The 25049-nt window shown below is 36.1% G+C and overlaps 1 protein-coding gene and 1 pseudogene across 6 annotated transcripts in view; both read right to left on the reverse strand.

Moving 5' to 3' along the window:
• Positions 1 to 1983: 1983 nt before the first annotated feature.
• LOC120601065 (zinc finger Ran-binding domain-containing protein 2-like) lies at positions 1984 to 2988 on the reverse strand (annotated as a pseudogene).
• A 13490-nt stretch (positions 2989 to 16478) lies between these two features.
• Positions 16479 to 25049, reverse strand: part of MET (MET proto-oncogene, receptor tyrosine kinase) — a 111802-nt gene continuing 103231 nt past the window's right edge. For all 6 annotated transcript variants that reach the window (XM_039861004.1, XM_039860998.1, XM_039861002.1 and 3 more), the window contains 2 exons: positions 18797 to 18933; positions 16479 to 18688 (listed from right to left, as the gene is read on the reverse strand). In XM_039861004.1, coding sequence (XP_039716938.1) covers positions 18478 to 18688; positions 18797 to 18933 — 348 coding nt within the window. In that variant the 3' untranslated portion in view covers positions 16479 to 18477. The remainder of the gene's footprint in view (positions 18689 to 18796; positions 18934 to 25049) is intronic.

Raw genomic sequence — 25049 nt, forward strand, 5'->3', positions numbered from 1 at the left:
TTAAGAAACTTTGTGTGATATCCTTTCATAGTTAATGAGGAACAAATCGAAGAGAGTTTCTGAAGGATATTTCTCTTTGGATAAAATACCAACAAAGACATAGTGGCCAATTTATACATTCACTCTCTCAAAACCCATTGATCTTTTTTCTTTTTTTTTGACTTGTGAGCTATATTAGCATTTGTCTACAGCATCATTTCCTTATGAAATGAAATAGTTAAATCAAATGAACTCATAATCATCTGAATCGTCTGCAAAGTACTTGCGTTTGCTTAGTACAGCCAAAGTTTTAAATACAGAAAGCACAAGAATAAACCAACAGTGACATGTAGAATCTAGAAGGTCATCTGGGCAATTTAGAAGGTGGACTTTCAAGAAGTCTGAGGCACAATTATAAGAGAGAAAAAGTTTTGTGCAAACTATATTAAACATAGCAAAGAAAATTAAGATGTAAAAAACAAGGGACAAGTTCATTGTAAAATATTATAAAAATATTTCTACATAAGATATTTTGCTTTTGTCTTTAGATCAGTTGAAGAGAAAAATCACTCATTTTAAAATAGAAAAAACAAATATAATTTTGTTTGATCTGTCTGCAAAATACCTTAAAAATTTTAAGTTTTAATTGCAGAAGACATTAAGTGTTAAGAAAAAAATAGAACAAGAAAAAATGGGTATTGATCCCTATAACAAAAAGTCCCCAAGCACAATTATTTCCCTTAATATAGATATATTTAATTGCATTGTCACTGAAGATACTATTAAGAGAAAACTTTTTTAAAACCAGAGGACATAATAAAGCTCAAGTGACCAGATTTTAATTTTGAGAAATACACTCTGAAAGTATTTTAAGCCATAAGAAATTGCAAGTGAATAGGAACAATTATTTCTGCTTATGTCATACAGAAAAAAAGCATTCATTTGTTACTCAGAAGACTATTTTATGCAGTATGATTAGTTAAACATCTCATGGCAAATGTTGCTTAAATTCACAATGTCTCTGTTGGTCTTTTACCCAAAGAGAAATATCCTTCAGAAACTCTCTTCGATTTGTTCCTCATTAACTATGAAAGGATATCACACAAAGTTTCTTAAAATATTAAGATAAACATTTTGAAATAAGATGTTTTTCTCATCAGACAACCACACAGCAGAGAAGAAATGAACTGTTAGACATTTTTACTCAAAAGTATGTCTCAGCAAAAGAGCAATGAGTAACAGCTTTCTCTTACAATTCACAAGATTTTTCTGTGTTAAATGTGGTAGTGCAAAAAGTAAACTGAATAAAAGGAAGACAATGATTCTAAGGCACCCTTAGCTTAGGGAATTTCAAAATAAAGAAGTTTCCAACTAGTTTAACTTTTTCTGATAAGAATCACTTTGACATAGGTTAACATAAACAGGTCGACTCCTTTTCTCAGATTAACATAAACAGATTGTTTCTAACTATTTTACCACAATTTTGCCTCCACGCCTAAAGTTCAGGCAAGCCTAGTAATCCTATCTTAAGTCAATAAACAGCTCGTATTTGGAGATGAGAAAAGCAAGAGTACAAATTAGGAAAGAAAGTACTTTGTTATAGCTGAGATGGTTCTAAATGAAACAAATGGTTGTAAATAATGATAAATAGAGCATCTAATTTTGGGTTTAAATACTTTTTACCTTTAATTACACAAACAAACACAGCTGTATTGGTCTTAAAAGCAATGGAAGGCATGTACTTCTACTGGTAGATTTAGCACTTCTGACCAACTAAGACACCAACTTCTTAAAAAAATATGCTTCGTACACTTTACTGGATTTTTTTTTTTAAGATGGATTTTTTTAATTGAAAAGATTCTTGAAAAATTTTTAAGTTAATTATGAGCTATTTCAAGCATGTAAACAAGCATAGAGAATAATAAAATTAACCACCACTCAACTTTATCAAATGTTAACATCGTGCCACGTTTGCCTCATACTATAGATGCAAATTTTAATACATTATTTCTTTTTGAAACTTGAATGGGAACCAGAATGGGATGATCCAGAAGATGACCTGTAGTGCCTGGGTGAAGCAGTGGTGTCCCAAGAGTTTGGTCCTGGGCTCAGGGTTGTTTAGTGTTTTCATTAATCACCTGGCTTTTGTGTGACTGTGATCTTGTTTGTCTTTTCTTCCCATTACCAGATGAAGAAGATCTAGAACAACTTCTCTTTCTGTTCCTTTCAACATGATGAACTTGAATAAGATCTTCTTATGTGGGGAACAGGAGCCCTTGTGGGATCTGGAGCTGAATCTTGATTTTGACCCATGAGATCATGAACATTTTCTGGAGCTGGAACAAGATCTTGACTGTGAACTGGAAGAACTTTTTGAACAGGACTTGGACCTAGACCTTGAACTTGAGGGGGAGGATGCATGTGATAAAGATCATGAATATGAAGATTGAGACTTTGAATGACTTTAACTATTAGGTTTCTTTTTATTACTATCTTCTTCACTGGCATCAAGATTATGTTTTGAGAAATCAGCATCATCTTCATCCTCATCTAATTTATATTTAGAAAGATCTTTAGCCTCAACCTCTTCTCTCTCAGATTCTTTATTTTCAATTTCCTTTAAAATAAATGCTGGACCAACTGCTTTCCCTTTGTATTTTTCTTTTTTATGTCCAAACTCATCACATTTCACCATCAGGTTCTTGTCTTTCTATATATTTAACAATTTCTCTTTCATTAAAACCACCACCATATCATGTTCTTTCTTCTGACTTAGCATACATTCTGATCTTCTGGCCCAATTCACAGTACTGAACCTTACACAGCCAGTCATTAGCACTCGGCTCTTTTCTGCAGTGTCTTTCCTATTTTGGGGCCTCCCACTTCCATCATCTTAGCCTCAGTTGTTTTCTCCCGGCCACTTCTATTGCAGCTGGTTCTTCTGGCAAAATTTTCATTTCCACATTTTTTGTCAGGGCAAATCCAGTCACTTACTAACGCGGTCAACATCTTGAATGCCACTACCACAGCCTCCTGCAGCTATGTCTTCCCACAGCCCCTTGATCTTGAGGGAACATATTGCTAAGATGTCTTGAGGCACCTGACAGTGAAGCTGTCCGTCCTCTTTATGAATCAAACCTCTGACCTTGGTCTCAATAACACAAAGCTCCAACTGAACTAGTACCTCCTGTTTAATATCCTTATAGCAAATGCAGAATCAGCTAGCAAGTTATATAAATATACACTGATACAGGGTCATACACGTCCTGAATCAATCATAATTTATTTAATTATGTTAGCCTTTTTATTCATAAAAATTATAATACCTGAATTTCAGTGTAGTATGAAGCTAGAACTATGAAACCTCAACCTCAGATATAATAAAAGTGATAAAAGTGATTGTCTTTTTTTCTACTGATTTACCGGTGTTCTTTAAAATGTGTGTTTGATGTCATTTAAGCTGTATCTGTTATTGTCACAACTGCCTATAGGTTTCAGATTAGTAAAGTCTTTGAAATATGACTCTACTCAGCAGAAAGGAATCCACAGCACTTGGCATAAAGATTATAATCTTTGGCCTTCCTGTGGCAAGATTTACAACTGTGACCTTAGACTCTATTTCTTTTGGAGTGTAGTCACTTTAAGTTAACAGTGATGATTGCTTTGAGTTACTAGGTCAGTGTGAATTGCCTAATATAATGTCAGATTCGTGCTTCCCAAGGGCTGGGCAGTATTAGGGACATGAAACAAAGTGAATTTTAATGTCTGGAGAAGGCAGTGCTCTGATATATGAGCCACCCCAGTAACAATGAATTTCCATAGCAAGAGATTTTAACACCAGTTCCTAACCTCTTCCATACTACCCATCCTTTAATTTATGAAGTATTATGAGTTCACATTTAATTAGATGAAATAGTCTGAAATGACCAGGTTAATGAGATGAAGAGAGTTAAAAGCCAGCTCCACCTCAAGGCCAACCTTCCCCTGGAATGATAAAAAGAGGGAGTTGTGTGAGGGATGGATGAAGCAAAGCTGCAAACAAGGCACTCCAATTCTGTTAACTTTCTGCTACCTAGAATTGAGCCGAAGGCTTCCTTCTGCTGCAGTTCCAAATGAACACTTTGTTTAAAATTCAGATTTATATTTGGATGACAAGTTTAAGAGTTTGGTTTTTGCTAGTCAGATGTTGCTTCTTTTTTTTTTTAAATTTAATTTTATTATTAGTTTCAAGTATACAGTACATTGGTTAGACATTTATATAGTTTGTAAATGATCCCCCTGATTTTTCTTTCTCTTCTCTGGCTCTATGCTTCTTCATTACATTAATGCTAAGTGCCTCGTTTTTAACAGGAGGAGGTCCCATACGGTATTTGAAAGCAAATCTTTGTCCGACGCACTGTGTTTAAATATGTTGCCAACACTAGATGGCACTCTAGGGTTGCTTTTCTCCTCCCGTTCCAAGGTCCTCCACTATTAATTCCTTCCTTTAGAAAGAGCAAACATGCTATTTAAACAAAGGTCCCTGTAGTTGCTCTGTAGTTCTGTTTTTATATTTATAGTCATGTAATCAATATGTTGGAAGAGTAATTAATTTTTAACCTCAGTCCATGGGGAGATCAAATGTTAGTGGAGTTAATGGATGAACAGGCTTCATTATTCTAAAGTAACACTAATGATAAAACAGGGAAGAAAGAGGAGGGCTGTAAACAATTGTGCCATCAAATACACTCATAAAGCAACAGTGCAATGTGATTGTGGGACGCTGACCTATTGGCAGTCTCCAGCACAGTCGTAGTTTCTGCTTTAGTCAACTAGACTAAATTGAAATACAGTTGACCCTTGAACAAAGCAGGGGTTGGGGGCCAACTCCCCCCACACCCCCCACCCCTTGCATAGTCACAAATCCACAGATAATTTTGATTCTCCAAAAACTTAACTACTAATAGCCTACTAATGACTAGAAGCCTTATCAGTAATATAAACAGTTCATTAACACATATTTTGTATGTTATAGGTATTATGCACTGTATTCTTACAATAATGTTATCGTAAGAAAATCACGAGAACATACATTTACAGTGCTGTATGTATTTGTTGAAAAGAATCTACATATAAGTGGACCTGTGCAGTTCAAATCTGTGTTGTTCAAGGATCAGCTGTAGTCTCCTAGGGATCTTTTAAAATATTTCCTCTTCCAATCAATGCTGTTGAAGTTATTCCAAATAATAGTTCTCATTCTGTTGACCCTCTGTTTGCAAAGCCTCTCGTCATACCTCATTTCCTAATATTTTAGGGTGATATTAAAGTCTCTTCATGATTTGGGACCTCTGCAATCCTGGAGCATGTACCCAAGTTACAGGATTGCCATGCAATCCTTCATCGAACATTTTTGCAGCGCTGTGTCTGAAAGTGTGCTATGTTCTTCTAAGAGAGGTAATGACCCAGTGCAGCTTCTGAATGGCCTCATATCCATGGGCACGTAAGGTTCTGGATGGGCCCACTCCCAGGACTGGAGTGGGGTGGCATGGCCAGAGCTGAGGGGCTGGAAGCCAAAAAGGACAACGGACTCACTTTCTTCTATCTTGATTATATCCTCTCACCGCCCCACACCATCCTTGAATTTCCCAACCTACTTTCCAGGATCATGAGAAAATAAGAAAGATCATTATGTTGCAGGCACGGGAGGCTCATAGTCAATTGTACACAAAAGCTCATTATCTATAGACACATTACAATTTCTTTTCCAAACGTTATTATATTCAGATTGACCTCTCTTGATCCTTAACCATTCTTAACCTCTCTTGACTTCTTTGTTGAAGTGATTCTACGTGGAATGTTCTTTTCCTGTCTACTCATCTGGGCCCGACTTTTGTGCATCTTCTTTTACGACACCTTCTTCATAGTGAATCTCTTTATATGCTGAACTCCCATATTTCTTAATTTAGGTGCCTATTACGATAACCTATGGCAGTTAGAATTTCTATTATTTTTCTTTTCTAATACAAGTGTAAATTATGTGAAGATTTGTAAATCTTTATATCTTCTACATTGCCTAACCATGTGCCTCATGCAATACAGACGATCCATAATGTTGAATTTACTGAAATTAGACAGGATAAAGCTTCATCAAAGGACCCAGGATGGATGGTTATATCAGGAACCGCTCATTTTTTGGACTAATTATTAAAAGAGGAAGATTCTTGAGTGGTTTATCCTATAAAAAACTCTAGTTGATATTAGTCTTGTATACACACTGTAAATGAGCTGCTTGGTTGCCTATTGACATCCATTTCCCCTTCTTCCTTAACAGAACCCTGGTTTTTAGATGGGCATGTTGGGGCCAAAAATAAAGGACTACATTTCTGAGTCACCCCTTGCATCTAGGTGTAGCTCTAAGACTAAGTTCTGGTCGAATAATTAGAATAAAACAGAATTCTTCAGAATAAAACAGCATAACTAGAATGAAACAGAATAATTAGAATGAAATGAAATTCTGTCACTTGGGATTACTAGTTGTGATGTATGATGACTTGTTAGTGTATGATCTTTGAGAGCTTATTATATTCAGTTAAGGCTCATATAAACTGAGCTAGAAGAAGTGTTAATTTCTAATTCTTTGGTATATACAGTGGCTCACTTCCCTTTTGTAGAACAAAAGATTAATTATATTTGGATGGTGGGAGTGGGTGAGCAGAGAGAGGGTTAAAAAAGATGGAAGAAATTAGCTAAAAATTGTTGAGTATCTTTAACCAGCTAGTAACAAACCATACATAATTTTATTTGCTCTTTCTAGATGGTAACTTTGCATTTTATGGTGAGGTAATTTACTCCTTCTCAAACTCCTTCTTCTCCCTGACCTCTGAACACTGTAGTGCCCTGGAGTTTCATCCTTGGTCTTCTCTAGCTTCTGTCCCTCAATGATCTCATCTGGTTCCATGGCTTTTACCACCAAGTGCTGATGGTTTTGCCCCTTTAAGCTTCAGACTTACATATTTAAATGACTACTTGGCATTTCTACTTTCTGGCTAAAAGAAATCTCAAATTGACATGTCCAAAGTAGAACTCTTGATCTGACCTGTGACTCCCAGCTTTCTCTCTCTGTAAGTGGTGACACCATCCATCCAGTTGCTAAAGCTAAAAATCTAGGAGTCATCTTTGATCATTCCCTTACTCTCCTCACCCACATACAAGTCATCAGTACATTCCATTAATTTTATCTTCAAAATGCATTTCAAATTTGTCCACTTAACTCTGCCTCCATTCTACCTCACGTCCACCATGATCTCATGCCTGAAGGTATTCAATAGCCTCCCTGCTTTTTCTGTTGCATTGCTACAATCTATTTTCATTCAGCAGCCAGACTGATCTATTAAAAACAGATCACGTCCTCTCTTGTTTAACACTCTTCAGTGGTTTCTCACTGCTGTTAGAATAGAAACCTAATTGCTTGTTGCTTACATTTCCAACTTTGCCTCATGCCACTCTTCCCAGCTCAACATATTGCTCCCCCACAGGTCTGTTTCCTGGGCCTTCAACAGGCAAAGCCCTTTCCTGTCTTCAGAAACAGCCTTTGACTTGACGCACTTCACCCTGCTGCTGGCTCATTCTCATCTTTAGGTCTTAGCTCACATTTTGCTTTCTTAGGCCTTTCCTGATTACCCTTTGTTGAATAGTCATTTAAATCTTTATCTTATTATCCTATTTATTCCTTTTATAGCACTTCTAACAATTCGAAATTAACTCTTGTGTATCTGTCTACACATCCATCCATCATCTATCCATCTTCCTTCCTCCATCCTTTCCTCCCCTTATGCCCCCTCTCTCTTTCTCTCTCTCTCTACTTTGGAATAAATACCATGTGGGGGCAACAGACTTATCTAGTATATTCCCTGCTGTATCTTCCTTTTTTATAATAGTGCCTGTCAGGCAGAAGGCTCTCAATAATGTTTTAAAATTGAATTAATGGATGATCATATTTATCCACAGGCAAATGGTGAGTAGATGGCAGAGCTGAGATTGGAACCTGGCCCTTTCTTACTTCACACACTTATTTTCATTACAAGACCTTCCTACCAGTCAACCAGGACTCAGAGTTCTCTGCTGTTAAAGCAAGGACTATTTTAACTAAATATATTGAAGAATTGCAGTAACGATTTGATTAATTTGTGTTCCCTCTAAATTATTTTACCTGAACTCTACAGATGCTTCAGTTAATCATACATTTTAAAAATGTGAATTATTTAAGTGATTGCCTCAACTCTCATTTTCCTTTGCTATGATGTATTATTCTTTCTATGTATGAAGAACCATTTCCTTTTAAAAATAATGTTGTCCATACCCTTATGAACTAGTTAATTTTCTTTCCAACATTTTCTTTTGGGCCGTTTAGATATGACCTAATAGTCACTGCAATAATGCTGTTGTTTCAAAGGGTAGCGACCTTTTTCTTATAAAAAATTGAATGTGAAAAAAATCACTTCGTACAGTGTGAGAATGCCTGTTTTTCTTGGTCATATTTCATTTCCTTAGCAAGACTATTTTCTTCTGCTTTCCATTGTCAGCAGACAAAAAAGATACAATTAAATCGAGGAAACCTGGCAGCGCCGATTTTGGAAAATGAAGTGAATTCAGTTTCTGATTTGAACAAAGAGCAATTTATTATGTTGGAAAAACACTGCCCTGATGAGATTCAAACTCAACATGTCTCATGTGAGCTCAGGACATCACTTCAGATCTGCATTCATGTTTATCTTTGAGAAGGGGCAGTGATTTCACTCCCAAACTTTGAACTCCAAAGAGGACATGGAGTTGTTTAAGGGTCAGCTGTCAGCGAGCACCCAGGCCCCCATGCAGAGGCCCAGGGCCAGATCTGCGGACTTCTCCTGCTCTGAGCTCATTGATTCTAAGTAGAGATTTCTCTAAACAACTCCAGCAATTATGCTGGAGCAAATGGAGTGCTCGGGTTGGTTACAGGGAATTTTATGAGTCAGATGAGTTCTAAGGAGACTTTTGAAATAAAAAAAAAATTTTTGATGAATCTAATAATTATAATAATATATTTGTATAAAAACTTATTATATCATTTCATATTTACAACCAGCACTGTGGAGATAATTATCTTCATTCTCTATAGAGAAGAAAAATACAACTTAAAAAGATTGACATTGAGAGTCACACAGGCAGTAAGTCAGACTGGACTAAGACCCCTTTCCTAACGCCAAGATGGTACCACTAAAAAAGAAGAAGAAAACTAGCATTTGTTTTCTTGACTTTTACTTTTACATATTTCTGGTTTGTGCCAAACTTTGGACCTGTTTGGTGATAATTTTATTTTAGACTCTTCCACATTGAGTCTTTTTGTGGAGCATGGCAGATTATCAATAATAGTAATGATGATGATGACAGTATTAGTAAAAAATCAAGGTCTCTAGAAATAATTACTGTCATTTATTGAGAGTTTTGCATATATATTGTTTCATTCAATCCTTGCACAGTTTTATGAAGAAGCTGCCATTTGTATCTCCATTTTACAGATGTGGAAATTGAGGCTCAGGAGGCAGAAGCAAGTAGTCCAAAAATCACACTACTGAAAAGTGATGTAAATGATTCAAATTAAGAGTGTCTGATTCCAAAGTGTGTCCACCTAACCTCTATGTTATAGTGCTTCTTTCCAGAACTAGAGTAAAAGGTAGGCCTGCCAGGTCACGGGGCACTGAGTTATGACTGAATTAAGTAAGTAATATGATGTCAAGCGATTCAGGTTTCACATGTGCTCCTTATGTAACAGACAAAATTAGGTTGGGTGTGCTCCTGCCAAAAGGACAGTTGGAATGAAGGAAAGTAATTTGCTACAGTAAACAACTCATCTCTGTGGTGTATGTTTGCCACACATGGGTTTAGTTCTGGTCAGTTAAAACTCATCAGTCAGCTGAAATTCTGAAATAATCCCTCATAGGATGCTGCTTATCAGAAATGGGAGATTTATTTTTATTACCTAAGTTGAAAACTCTTTATAATTTTCAAGCAGTCTGGTTCAGAATAATGTAAAAGAGAGAATTTTAGAAAAGTATAATATTTTACTGATTTTTTTAGTATATTAATTCTACTTTGTTAAATGGAAATAAGTAAATCTGTTAATTTTTTATAAGAGAAAATAATTTCAATCTCATATTTCAATAAAAGTTATAAAATTTGAGACAATATTTAAAGATTATCAGTTCGAAAGGACACCAAATTATAAGCCAGTTTGGGAGTGATGGTGGTGGTGGTCTAGCCTTATTTATAGAGCTCTGTGTGTGTGTGTGTGTGTGTGTGTGCGTGTGTGTGTGTACAAAAGGGGGATATTTTTGGTGGAAGTTCAAAGTTACAGAGGTAGAGAAACAGTCTCTTGACTGAAGAGATTATGCTGAGTAATAGTCTGGTCAATAAGATGGAGGCTTTTGAAGGATGTCTTCGAGTATCTTACTTAAGCCAGAATTGATTTAAGGTGAAAATTTCAGGAAGAATATACAAGAAAGTGTTAACATTAGTTATCCTTAGGGAGTGAGGATAAAGAGTGTGGAAGAGTGGACAGAAGATATTTCCTGTTCACTTAATATCTTTTTGTCTAATTAAAAATTTTTCCATGAGAATATATTTTATAATAAAAATAAAACAAAATAAGACATAACATAAAGAACTAATTCAGGGGACATCTAGAAGCGGGCATATGTTTTCAAGCAGGAAAACATAATAAGATATATAATTTTGGCAGCTAGTTTTATATTATAAGGAAAAGTCAATATGGAGAGAGCAGAATCAAGAGGTCAGTTGTTAGTATAATCTTGGAATAAGACATTGTGTAATGACTTCTAAGCCAAGAATAATTTGTAGACAATATTCTAAAGCCCATGTGGAGGATCCACATTTTCTTCGCATCAGAGTATTTAAAACAAAATGATTCAAAGCAATCATAATTTAATTTTGATATGCCTGCACTAGAGGGAGTTACATTTTAATTAACAGATTAAATAAAATAATCCATAGGTAAACATATCATCAGAGTAAAAGTAGGAGATAGACTATGAAAGAAAAAAATTATGAAGAATATATATATCTTTCTGAATTACAAATGAATAAAAAAATAAGCAAGAGCAGCACATGACAGAATTTTGCATTAGATTTTTGTTTTTTCCCTGTGAATCAACCAGGTTTGATGGTGGCAGCACTGATTTTTTTGCTTTTTGTCATTTTAAGCATTTGTTTACAGTTTAGTACAATTTAAACAGCATTTCATTAAGCAAGACTAATTCCTGAGAGTATTACCTTAGCCCATTAGCTTCTAGACAGTCATTAATTCCTGTGACATGTCTTGGGATGAGATCATTATTATTACCATTATTATTTTTATCAATTAAGTTCATTAAAAAAAATGTATGTAGTTTTAACACTGGATATTTTCTTTCTGAAACATATCTTTTAGTATCTTTGTGTTAGTGATTTCTTGCTTTGCCCATGTTTCCATAGACCCTCTGGCTACCACTGAAGCTAATTTAAATTCTCTAGGTTTAATTCTCATGGTTAACAAAAAATTAGAAACAGCTTTTCAAAAGTATCCTGATAGGATATTTGTTTCTGTAATTTTTCTTTATTGGGAATTCTGAAATAATCTCTAAAGATCACATGACTGACTTCGGAAGTACAGGGTGGGATTTCACAAAGGCTCTGAATTTGGCATTTCTTGTTTACAAGAATTGTTGCCACTGATGAATATGGTGGTTGTTTAGTCACAGTTCTGCAGAAGGAAAGGCCCAGCTTGACTATAATGGAAAGAGCAGATGTCACCAGAATACAGTGGCAAACGTCAAAGTGAGGGCTTTGGCTGGCAGGGAGTGGTCTGTCCATTACCACTTTCCAACACTTTTAGAATTAGCGACAGAAAGAAAACTCATGAAACAACTGTGAAAATTATAAATAACCCCAAAAGGTAAATGAAAGATAATGCTTAAAAATTCCAGGCTGCCCAATGAAAGTAGAAATTGATATTACAGATCTTATGGACCACAATGGAGAACACGAATGGGTGGGAGAGTTAGAGAAAAAGAGTTCTGACATGTTTGAATGCCAAAGATTTTTAAAGTTGATCTCTTTTGGCCTGGTAAAATTTTATGCATTTTTCTCATTCCAACCCAGAGGTCTGAGGATTAGTGGATGTTTCTACCAGCCTGGAAACTCATGTGGTGAAGAGAATGTATGCATGTGACAGTGAAAAAGTGAATGCATAAAGACATGCATTCTTTTCAAGAATAAAATAAAAATTAATTATCATTAATTTGGGTCCAGTGCTTCAAAATAATGTTACTTAAATTAAATTAAATTAAATCAGTTACTTAAATTAAAATTTTCTGTTTATGTACCCTAAATATGGCCATTTTCATCTCAAAGTTGCTTTTTTAATGCTACCTGTTTTTCAGAATCCTTAATCAGGTACGGTTTAATTGTCCAGGAGAATAGGACCTGAGCCCTATTCCAAATTGGTCTATATGGGGAACTAGCCGTTCATTAAAATAATAATAATAATAATAAAGGATTAGTAGCGATTTGGATGTTTGGATACTAATTTTATATGGGACTAATTAATTTATGTCTTTTTTTTTTCACTTACACATTTTATTGATAAGAAGGAAAATACATTCATCGGAATAGCTCAGAAGCGTGCAATGGAGAAATTGGAGAAGACAGAAGTTCCTTCTGTTTCCAGCATTTGTTAAAAATTTACCTTCAAGCGAACACAGTACTAGCTGAACAAGATAGTAAGTTCTATTAATGATGGGCTTTTCATTGCCATAGATATGCTTTTGCAATTTTCCTAGATTTCTGCTCCAAGGTCACGTGGTAAGTCAATAGTAGTTATAAACCTCTCAGCATTGTGATCAATACCTTTGGCTGACGTAATCTAGATCTCTGTCGTAATTTACAACAAAGGACAGTTTGGGCAAGCCTCTATTTTATTACCTTCAATTCACCAAGTGAAATATTTCACTGGTTTATGACTGAAGTTATTTCCAATTTTTGATAGAGAATTCAAATAGTCCTGAATAAAAATGTCAAATATAAGAAGGAGAAAATATTTTTTATGGAATTAAAAGGAATAAGCATTTCTTCTTTGGGGGCATAATGTCTGCAACATATATCTCCTGAAATTGTCTAAAGCACCACAAACATGAATGGTGTGTGACTGTGTGGATACCTGTTCATGTCATCAGATGAATTACAATACTAATAAAGTATTCCTTATCTTCCAAACACACAGCATATAACTAAAACAATATTGTACTTAGTCTACTTTTTCCTGACTCTGAATAATCATTAACCATCCATTTGGGTAAAACAAAGGACAGTAATAATCTCTAGATATGAATACTGAGAATTGTGTCTCCTATCATTGTGCTTTTGTACAACTTTCCTGTAATTTAGATGGACTGTTTCCGCCCCCCGCCAGGTCTTTTATATTCTAGGTCTGAAGGCTAAACAAGAAAAAAGGAAACTAAATTGGAGAGGTGATTAAAGGATAGTAGGGAGTTTGAAGAAAGAAGAAGGGACGGAGGTATTCTTCAGGTGTCCTGCACTAAAAGAAAAGGTGCCACCATCTTGTCATTGTCTTGTCATCATTCTCATCCCCCACTTCACAGCCATATCAATACTCAAGGATGAGGTGGAATCACAGCTCTGTTTCTACTGTATAAAGCAGATATGAGGTGAAGGATGGGGTGAGGATTTGGATTTAAATATCTATAAGGTCCCTTTTAGGCTAGATTTCCCTTTCGGTCAACTGCAGGCTGCCTTTACATGGCTCATATTGTCTAAGACTAAAGATGATAATATTACAATTATTGAGCAACTATGTTGTGCCAGATGCTTTTATACACTAGTTTTTGGTCCTCAAATAAGGGCGTGAAGTAAATAGGATTAACCTGTTTGACAGATGAAGAAACTTAGGTTGACAGAGGTATAGTACTTTGCCCAAAGTAAGTCAGAGTTTGATCTATTTGCCAAGAGTCTTCACTTTGGTATGTTAAACTGTGATGCCCTCCCTGATTTCAAACTATATTACAAAACTATAGTAATCAAATCAGCATGGTTTTGACATAAAAACAGACACAAGATCAATGAAACAGAAAAGAGAGCCCAGAAATAAACACATGCATATATGGTCAAAGGAAACCACCAACAAAATGAAAAGGCAAACTACAGAATGGGAAAGAAAAATTTGCAAATCATATATCTGATAAAGAGTTAATATCTAAAACATAGAAATAACTCAAAAACTCAATAGCAAAAATAAAAAAAAATCTGATTAAAAATGGGCAGAAGATCTGAATAGACATTTTTCCAAAGAAGACATACAAATGACCAACAGGTACATGAAAAGATGTTCAGCATCAGTAATCATCAGAGAAATGCAAATCGAAACCATAATGAGATATCATTTTACAACTATTAGAATGGCTATTGTCAAAAAGACAAGAGTAACAAATGGTAGGAATGTAGAGAAAAGGGAACCCTTGTACGTAATTGATGGGAATGTAAATGGTGCAGCCAGTGTGGAAAACAGTGTGGAGCATCCTCGAAAAATTAAAAATAGCACTCCCACATGATTCAGAAGTTCCACTTCTGGTTGTTTATCTAAAGAAAATGAAAACAGGAACTCAAAAGGAGCAAATAAACAAGTAGGACTACATCAAATATATGACATATGTAATGATACATGCATGTTTACTGAAGCATTATTTACAACAGCCAAGATATGGAAACAACCTAAGTGTCCACTGAGGGATGAATGGAAGGAAAATGTGGTATATATATATATTAAATGTGGTATATATATATATAAAATGTGGTGTATATATATATATATATATATATATATATATACACACATACATATATGATAGAATATTATTCAGCCATAAAAAAGGAAATGTTTCCATTTGTGACAATATGGATGGACTGAGAGGGCATTATACTAAGTGAAATAAGTCAGACAAAGAAATATTGTATGATTTCACTTATATGTTAAAAAAAAAAAAATCCAAACCAAACTTGTGAATACAAAGAACAGATTGGTGGTAGCCAGAGGCAAGGGATAAGGGGATGGGAGAAGAAGGTGAGGAGGATCAGAGGTACAAATTTCCAGTTACAAATTGTGATGCCTCTTCAAGATAGTTTACAGATCTAAGAAATGCGTAGTTCTAATAATCATCACTAGTTGTGTAATTTTTTCTTCCATTAAGTAGGAGAAACTATTTTTAAATCCTCATTATCTAGCACAGTGCCCGACATACATAGATGCTCAATAGATAATTGTTGAATTAAATGAAATACTAATCAATTCCTTTTATATAATGCTAACTTGTTTCCTGCACTAAATCAGGTAAATTAACAACACGAGATGTCACATTTGAATGGTGCTTATTCAAGTTTTATATCCCTTCTCCATATTTCTTTAAGGATGCAACCTGCTGTGTAGGTTGAGAGCAAAAATATAATTGATGGCTACATTGTGAAATAAAAAGTCCTGTGGTAATTAAAAATCCAGCTAAACTTTGCAAAGGGTTATTTTTCATTCCTGTCTCCCTAGAAAGGTCCCCCCACCCCATGTCAATGTTCGCCAAACATCATGGGAGCTACATATGTAATAACTCTCTGTGGTGGTTTAAAGTGCTTGAGGATAAGAAAATCCTGTTTCAGTTCAGCAATTACTTGAGAATCTATCAAAGTGCCAGATATTAGAGGTATAAAGATGACAGGTCCTCGTCCTCCAGGGGCGTGAAGTCTGACTGAACTTCCTATGAACATGCATCTCTTGGCTGGGAGGGAGTTTGGCTGTACAGGGACTGAATTCTCAGTAAAGAATCAGTCCCCGCTGTATTTTGGTGTCAGTTTAAACTTAGGCATTTTTTTTTCTTATCAGATTGCTCCAAAGGGCCACATGATTCCAAGATGATTGAAATATCACCTTTGAATTCTCTTACCATTACAAGAACATTCATGGACATAACCTGAAGGTAGTTTTCTAGTAACTGGGGGCTCCTGAACAGTGGAATCCTGTATAGTTGGAAAGGGTAGTTTTTATGGTGATAAGAAGGCCTCTCTCCTCCAACTCCCAAGTAGGCATCTGTGCCAACAGTGGGGTTGCAGCTCCACTATCATATCCTCTGGTCCAAGGATGCACCGTGCTGGAGAAAAGCATCATGCTAAAGCAGGAGCCAGGTTGAGCTCTAGCAGTTGAAAGATTGTCAGAAAAATGCAGGTAATTTGAGAACTTAGGACAAACCACTCTAGAGACAGACTTCCTGAGATTCAGAGATACAAATTCTTTTAGCTGCCCATGCATTAACTTGACTAAAGCTCTCATAAGTGGATGCTCTTGATGCAGCCAGGTGAAATAAATCATAGGCTTCCTGCCATTATGTAAATGGTAGTAATCAAGCATGACTAGCAATAACTAACTCTCAGTACACAAGATGATACATCATTTTATTTTAATTGTATGATTTATTAGAACAACTATTAACATACAAAGTACCATTCAGCTTAACTGCAAGTATAGGCAATGACAAGTATCTAATTCTTAGAAGATTCACTCCCACAATCGGTCCAGACACATTAACCTAAGGACACATTTATAAATAGCAAACATGATTTTCACATTGCAGCTTTCTCAAGCATATATACAGGTGTGTAGTCTTGTCGATGGGTTGTTTCCACAAGTTCTTTCTGTTCTCGATGCATTCATTTCCCTGACATCGGTAGAGATATTTCTTTCTGCAGAGGAGATTTATTTGTCATCCACCATTTACAACACTCTGTGAATTAGTATTACTCTTTACACTTCTGAAATAGTAATATTTGAATTGGAACATCTCTGCAGTACAATTCCTTGCGTTTTCTGGTAAGTTCCCCTACGTCAAACAACTTTTGGTTGTAATCGCTCTCTTGCAACAACAGCCCAACTCTACTATTGGGTTTCAGTGTAACACACCCTCTTTATAGCTTGCTGTGTTAACCCTTGGCTTCAAGTCCTGGTGATGTAATGAGGGTGGGGTGTACTGGCAATCAGTATATTTCTTTATCACAATTTACAGCCATTTAAAATCATGCCATTATTAATCCAAGTCTGACATACCTTTTCTGAAATGTTCACAGTGCAGTATTTTCACGGCCTAACAAAAGTTTTCTTATATCATTAAAAATAAACATTTTTATAAAAATATAATACTTTAAATGTTTATATAGACAAAACCAGTTAGAGTATCCTGTGCCACATGCACTATACAGTAGTAAGCACAAAACCTCACAAAACAAAATATCACAGAAGTCCTGCTCAGAGTAATTGCTCATCCAGGTGAAATGGCCAGAACTGTCAATTGCCTTTTTTTTCTTAAAATATTTTTGCTTACACAGAACATGTCCTAATGCAAAACTGGACTCCCCAAAAGTTTTATTGTCTCCACTTGTTTGTCGATAGGAAGCTGCCACCTGAGAGAGAGGTTAATATTTCCAGTCCATCGATCGTTTCTTTGTTCTACATATGAATTGTGACTGGAACCAATGAACCTTTCATCAGATGTAGTCTGCTTTAAAAACATGCTAAGTTACCTTTAAAAACACTTATTATCACAAAGTACTTGTTTTATTCTCGGTTGTCATTAAAAAAAATACAGACAAAACATCTAAATATCCACATTCATTAGATCGGAACAGAATCATTATCAAACTGTTGATTTTAAAATGACAATTAAACATTTCATTGTGACTAAAAACTGTTATGAAAACCTTAATATTGTCTATGTACAATATGTAAATGTCTTTATTAAATTATGAACACATTTCGTGTCCTGCTGTTTTGAAATGTTAACTCCATTGCCTATGGATGTTTTCCAATAAAAGGAATGTATATGTAAAACTTTAAAAGAGAATGTTTGCCTAATGGGCAAATGACAACATCAGTAATGAAAAAACATTAGTGACCATACAATAAATGAAAGCTCTTTGAAACACTTTAATTCTAAAGGAGTAGCCTGGTCCTAGGGCTGCCTTTTTTGTCCTGGACGTTACCACTTCTGAATGTCCTGTGATCAAGAAGCCTTTAAAATTCAATGCCTCAGTTCCCTGTATAAATCAGGCAGGATCCTGATTTTTAAAAATTTCAACCCAGAATTCAGGTTTTGGCCTGAATTCGACAGGAGCGTCATCACAGCTGCAGGGTTGCCATTGGTCGCCGGCCTGTGGGACCAAGCTTCTGGCTCTGATGCTTTGTCAGTTGAGAAAGTTCTTAGAATCTGGTCATTTTAAATAACAATATTAGGTCTTAAAATAGTGCAATTTTGGCAAAAGCAAAAAATATCTGGTGGCCCTTCAATGGCCAGGCAGTGAAAAAAAATATTGAACAAAGTGTGGACTGTTGTTTGGACAGTTCTACGTTTCTCAGAAGGGGGCTGGTGGTGTATCCATCCATCATGTGTCTCCCTCACCATCAACGTTATCTTGTGATGACAACAGCGAAGGGTATGGAGCGACACATTTGACATTCACATACGTAGCGTTTACGTGGACATAGTGCTCCCCGATGAAAGTAGAGAATATGGCTGATATCCTGGAGACCAGTTCAGCAAAGGATGGGCGCAGTTCAGCTTTAGGGTGCCAGCATTTTAGCATCACTTCATACCTGTTTCAGAAATAAAGAAATGTTGTGAGAGACACTTTGAAGGAAAGCATTTCTGTAAAAGTAAAGAATATAAGAGCTGCAGAAGATTCTGTCAGAATTCCTACTTACAAGGGATCTGGGCAGTATTCTGGTTGTAAGAGCCTTCTGCCTTGCAACAAGTAAACTGTTATATCAAAGGTGTTGACGTCAGGATAAGGTGGTGCTCCTCTTGTCATCAGTTCCCAGAGGAGCACGCCAAAGGACCACTAGTCAAACATGGGAAGGGAGAATCCAGGTAAGGAGCATGACCACACAAACATGAAAGGTGATCAGTACGTCTTGGTGACTAAACTTGGCTTAGTATATTCAGTACTTGTGCTGTTTTGAGCAAAAATTTCCCGAAAGGCAATTAGTAAGCTATATATTTTAACCAGAATTAGAAAAAGTTTAGATTATAAGTAAATGTAAAGTTTTCAAAAAGAATATCTGAGGTCCCCATGATGAAGATTTCATCTGTAGTTAGTAGAGTAGGATTTCAAAGTTCTCTCTTGTAGGGTCAAATCATTAACAGGTTGCTATCCTTCTCTTTTCCAATAGTTTCACTACAATTTTAGATTATTATTAAGAGAAGAAGACAAATGAGCACTCCAAAATTTAAATCTGTGAGATTTCCAAATGATTATAAGTAGTGTTTAAGAAATGGAACCATATCTAAAAGTTAATGTTAAAGAGAAGGTCTAAATTGGTATAAGTAAAAATCCATATTAAAAATTAGAAATCATAAAACTGCTAGGCAACAAGGCTCTCTATTGAAAACTAATTTCAATAAAATAACTGTAATTTGAAAATATTAAAGGAGGAGATTAATATAAAACAGCTGTATCAATACTTTATAGGGAGACTGCAGGGATGCGGAGAGGTTAAGTGACTTGTTAAAAATTCCCCAATAAGTCTGAACTCACACTGGGATGAACATTTAAGAGTTCTTGGCTTTTGGATCTTGCTTGGTCTACTGAACCTGACCAAATATGCAATTTCTTGATTTAAAGCACTCTACTTGGAATACATCAAGTCATATATTATCTCCTCCTGGACATGTGCCAAGGTGAGAATGACACAAAGAGAGTAAGTCAGCATGTACAGGTCAGTCACTTCTGGGCGGAGGACCCAGGAAATCAGTTCTTGCTTAGCAACACTTCCAGGACACTCACAGACTAAGAAACATATGGGAGTGGGGTGGGAATGAGGTCCTGAGAAAAAAGAAGCTTGGAGGAGGAAGAGAATACAGACTAGACAGGCGGGGTAAGAGAACAGAACATCGAGAAGCAAGTGTAGCTCATAATATTTAGCGAGAAGAAGAATAAAGTATGCCTTTGAACACTGCAGTCGAAAGAAAGAAAGTAGGTAGATTTTGTAGTTGCTGATAAAAATCTCCATTGATGGCTCTTTCCCTTTGCCCAAGTTCAAGAAACCTGGAAGGTCTTGATCCAAACAGAAAACAAACTCTTTCCCAGGTGGGAACTACATAACTTTGGTGTCTTCTGCAGCCTTTAAAAAATCAAAGTTTTCAAAGCCTGAAAATCATGAGTCACTTTTGACAACTTAATTGTGTTAACCTTCGAGTTCTAGAATTTTCATTGAAATTTAAACCAATTTAACAAGTATTTGCTGACCTTCGATGGCACACAAGGAGGATACTATCCAAGTTACTAGATACACCCCAAAGCTAATTTAACAAGGTTAAGAATATTATGTAATTAACTGTCAGATAGAACAATATAATAGAATAACTGTAATATAGAGCAATAATAGAAAAGAGGTACAAATGCTGTGAAAAGTCAAAAAGATAATAGTGGGGTACTGAGAAGGTTTCAGGAAGAAAGTGACAGTAAAATAGGTCTTGAAGAATGGGCAGAATTTGTTTTACAGGTACATGTAATATGAGGGCAGACAGAGTGCTCTGGATGGAGGGAGTGGGCCCAGGGGTGACGGTACACATGTTTTTATTGAACTGTAAGTACAGTAGGTCACTCTGTTTGGTGTATGGACTAGGTAAAGGGAAGAGGAATCGATAGGTTGAAAGGGGACATGCTGTGGCATTTGTGAATGTTAAAAGTGGGTTAAACTGAAATCAATGGGACGTGATTGGAGTTGAACTCTAGGAGATTGCATCTGTAAACACTATGCTTTATACGAATAGGAGAGGACGATCCACAAGGCAGAGGCCAGTTAGGAGGTTTCTGAACAAGAAGAGGTGAGAGGTGCTGCTGCATGCCGTCAACATGGGAGCCTATGAGACTGAACTCCTGAATTAGGGTGGTGGGAGAGGGTACGTGTCATATAAGGAACTGGGCATGGGCATCATGCCCTTAAAGAAAGATTATCTTATCTAATCCTTAAATAACCCTGTTACAACCTCGTAATGTAACTAGTTTTATAGATGCTTTAAGGATGAGGAAACCAAAGTTCTGAGAGGCCGATTACATGCCTGTGATCAGGTCTCCCTAACCAATAGCCTAGGCTATAGGTTTGCCTGGAGGCAAATTCACCAAAAAGGGGACAGAGTTGAGTAAATTTCTGAGCAACAATTTGCATTCAGAGGACTCATGGGACAGAAGAGGTGAAAGGAGAGCAGTTTCCAGGAAAAGCACTGTATTGTCTGCATTCCAAACTCTCTTTAACAACTTTGGACTGACAGGATAATGGGGGAGGGGCAGCAAAGGAGAATGATGCTGACCAAGAGAGGTTGGGGGTGGGGGGTGGGGGTGGGGAGAGAGAAAGAGGGAGAAGGTGGTGAGTAGTGCATGTACATCAAGAGGATGGGAACAAGTCAGTTTTAGTTTCAAGACAAGAAAGGTCTACCATTCACACATGCTGTGTTAATGGTCAAGCCATTTCTGAACACCTTAGCACCAGAAGTGAGCCTATCTGAAGACTCTCTGCTTAACTTTCTCAAAGGTGAAGATCAAAGCAGTCATTACATGTGAGAGACTGTTATAAGCTATACAAAGTGATAGAAAAGGTCACTGCTGAGGTAAGCAAGGAAAAGACAGTGCTGAAGTTGACTATTCAAGAGTAGGTAAATTGAGATGCAACACAATTTGTAAAAACCACAATTGATAAAAAATGGATAACTCGATAAAGTTTTATCAATTGGTAAATTGATAAATTTTCAATAAAATTAACTTCTACTCTTTGAAAGATACCAGAAAAATAATGACAACATAAATAAATATATTTGCCTTTAGAAAAATATATTTGCAAAAACATGTACCTGATAGCACATACCCATATCCAAAATATACTAATAATCCAGCAATAAAAAAATAAACAACCCAACAAAAATCCCCCAGAAAATAAATTCTAAACCTTAAAATATTGGGCAAAAATTTGAGTAGACACTTCATTAAAAGAGGTATAATGATGGCAAACAAGCACATAAAAAGATGCTCAACATCGTTAGTCATTAGAGAAATACAGATTAAAAAGAAAACAAGGTACCATTACAACCTATTCAAATAGCTGAAACCCCTAAAACTGAGAATGGCAAATGCTTTACAAATGAAACTTATACATTACTGGTAGGAATATAAAATAATACAGCTTGTGTGGAAAAACAGGTGGCAGTTTCTCATAAAGTAAAACATACACTTACCTTACAACCCAGTAATCTTACTTATAGATATTTACCCAAAAGAAATAAAAATCATGTTCACACCAAAACCTTTAAGCAAATGTTAAGGCAGTTATAATTACATATAAATAATTGCCTAAAGCTGGAAAGAACCCAAATGTCCTTCAGATGGTAAATGGATAAACAAAATGTGGTACGTTTGTATGATACTACTCAGAAATAAAAAGGAATAAATTACTCTGCTATGGAAAACAGTATGAGTTTTAAAACATTAAAAATAGAACCACCATATGATCCAGCAATCCCACTTCTGGATATATAATCAAAAAATTTGAAAACAGGATCTTGAAGAGATATTTGCACACCCGTGTTCGTGGCAACATTATTCCAACAGCCAAGAGAAGGAAGCAACCTAATTGTTCACTGAGAGATGAACATATAAAGCAAGTGTGGTAGATATACACAATGGAATATTATTTAGCCTTAAAAAAGGAAAAAAAATCTGTTGTATGCTACGACATGGGTGAGCCTTGAAGACATTGTACTGGTTAAAATAAGCCAGTCACAAAAAGAGAACTAATACATGATTCTACTTATATGAGGTATCTAAAGAACCTAAACTCTTAGAAACAGAAAGTTGAATGGTGGTTGCCCAAGAGGCTGGGGGAGGGGAAAATGGGAGTCGTTCAGTGGCTACAGAACTTCAGTTTTGCCAGATGAAGAAGTTCTAGAGCTCTATTGCACAACAATGTGCATATTGTTAACATTCCTGTACTGACACTTAAAAATGGTTAAGATGGTCAATTTTATGGTTTTTCTTTTTTTTTTTACCACATAAATAAAAAAGGCATGAACTACTGATACATTGATACTAGTGACACAAGTGCATTATGCGAAGTGAAAGGAGAGAGACTCAAAGGCTACTTACTGTAAGATTCTACTTAGATGATATTCTAGAAAAGGTAAAACTATCGAGACAGAAAACAGACCAGTCGTTTCCAGGTCCTGGGGATAGCACAGAGCTTGACCACAAAGGGGCACTAGGGCATTTTCTAGAATGACGGAAGTGTTCTACATCCTGGTTGTGGTGCTAGTGGTAGTCACACCACTGCATGCGTTCTTTAAAACTTGAAGAACTGTACACCAAAAAGTTTGAAGAGTTGGTAAACTGCATAATGGAGATGCCATTAATAGAAATAAAGAAGTGAGGTACTGAGAGTTGGCAGGAAAGAATTTGACCTCAAACATGGCAAATTTGTGATGCTGATGAGAACAACCAGAAAGAGAGATTCAAAGGTGGTTATTGATGGGAATGGTTGAAATGATTAGGGAGGCTGACACTGGGAGACTAAAATCCTGGGGGATAGTTGCATGTAGGATGTGAGAGAAGGAAGAGAAGCCATTGAGGGTAGAGAACACACAACTGAGAAGCAAGAGGAAAATCAGATGGTGCAGTGTCCCAGAAATCAAAGGAGGAGGACATTTCAAGAAGGAAGGAGTTGCCAACAGTGTTAAATGCTGCAGAATGAAGCTGGATGAAAAAGCCAGCTGGTTGAACCACTGGGAAGTCAATAATGACTTTAATGAAAGCGGGTGTTCTAAGTGTGAAACACTGTACGGTACTGGGTATAAGTAATTGCAAGTGTAGTGACACCCCCATTTTGTTTGAATGGGCTTGAAGAGCATCCAGACTTTAGCCAAACTCCATCTGAGTACTTGCAGCAAAGTGGACCTTTTTATAAGCAGGCAAGTTTTTATGCATAGATCTTAATATACATACAGCTTATTACATGCTTTTGGAAATGTTCCATGTCAACATTCAAAAGATTGTACTATCTTGGAAATAAAAAATTTATGCAAATTTATCCATGCAATCAATAACCATTTGCTAAAGCAGCACTGTGTATGGATTACTCAGGTTCACCCGTTATGTAGTACAACATCCTGTCTTCCAAAGAGAGGGAGAGAGACATAGTACTACATAGCTATAAATTTCCAGTCAAGTATTTGAGTGATGGTTGATCTGTGAGAAGTGTTAGCCTCCATGTGGTGTATGTAAATTTGTAGAGGTAGGTGTGTGTGTGTATGGGTGGGTGGATGGGTGGCAGCCTTGTCAAAAAGCTCAGGATCCTAACTCTTACCTTGAACATCCAAAATTTCATCAGACTCTTTTTGTTTTGTTTTAACAGCTTTGATGAGGTATAATATATGTATCATAAAATTCATCAATTGTAAGTATATACTTGATAATGTTTACTAAATTTAAATAGTTGTGCAGCCAGCAACACAATTCAGTTTTAGATTGATTCCAATACCCCAGAAGGTTTCCTCATGCCCATTTCTAGTCCACCTTCACTCACATCTTCAGTCCCAGGCTCTACAGTTTTTTGTCTCTACAGTTTTGCATCTTTCTAGAAATTTTACATAAGTGGAATCATTTAACAGGTAATCTTTTGAGTCTGCCTTCTTCCACTTAAAGTTTTTGAGGTTTATCCACATTGTAGCATGCATCAGTAGTTCTTTGCTAAATGGTATTATTCCAATGTATATATATGTCACACTGTGTTTAGCCATTCACCTGTTGATGGACATTAGGACTGCTCCTGGGTTTTGGCTGTTGTGAGTAGTATTACTGCAAATATTTATGTACAAGTCTTTGTGCGAGTGTATATTTTCATGCACTTATTGGCTAGCTTATCGTAGACCTCTTTGGCAAAATGTCTACTCAAATCTTTTGACTATTTTAAA

Source organism: Pteropus medius, unplaced genomic scaffold (assembly GCF_902729225.1).
Source record: "Pteropus medius unplaced genomic scaffold, Ma_sr-lr_union100, whole genome shotgun sequence".
NCBI classification, from domain to species: domain Eukaryota; kingdom Metazoa; phylum Chordata; class Mammalia; order Chiroptera; family Pteropodidae; genus Pteropus; species Pteropus medius.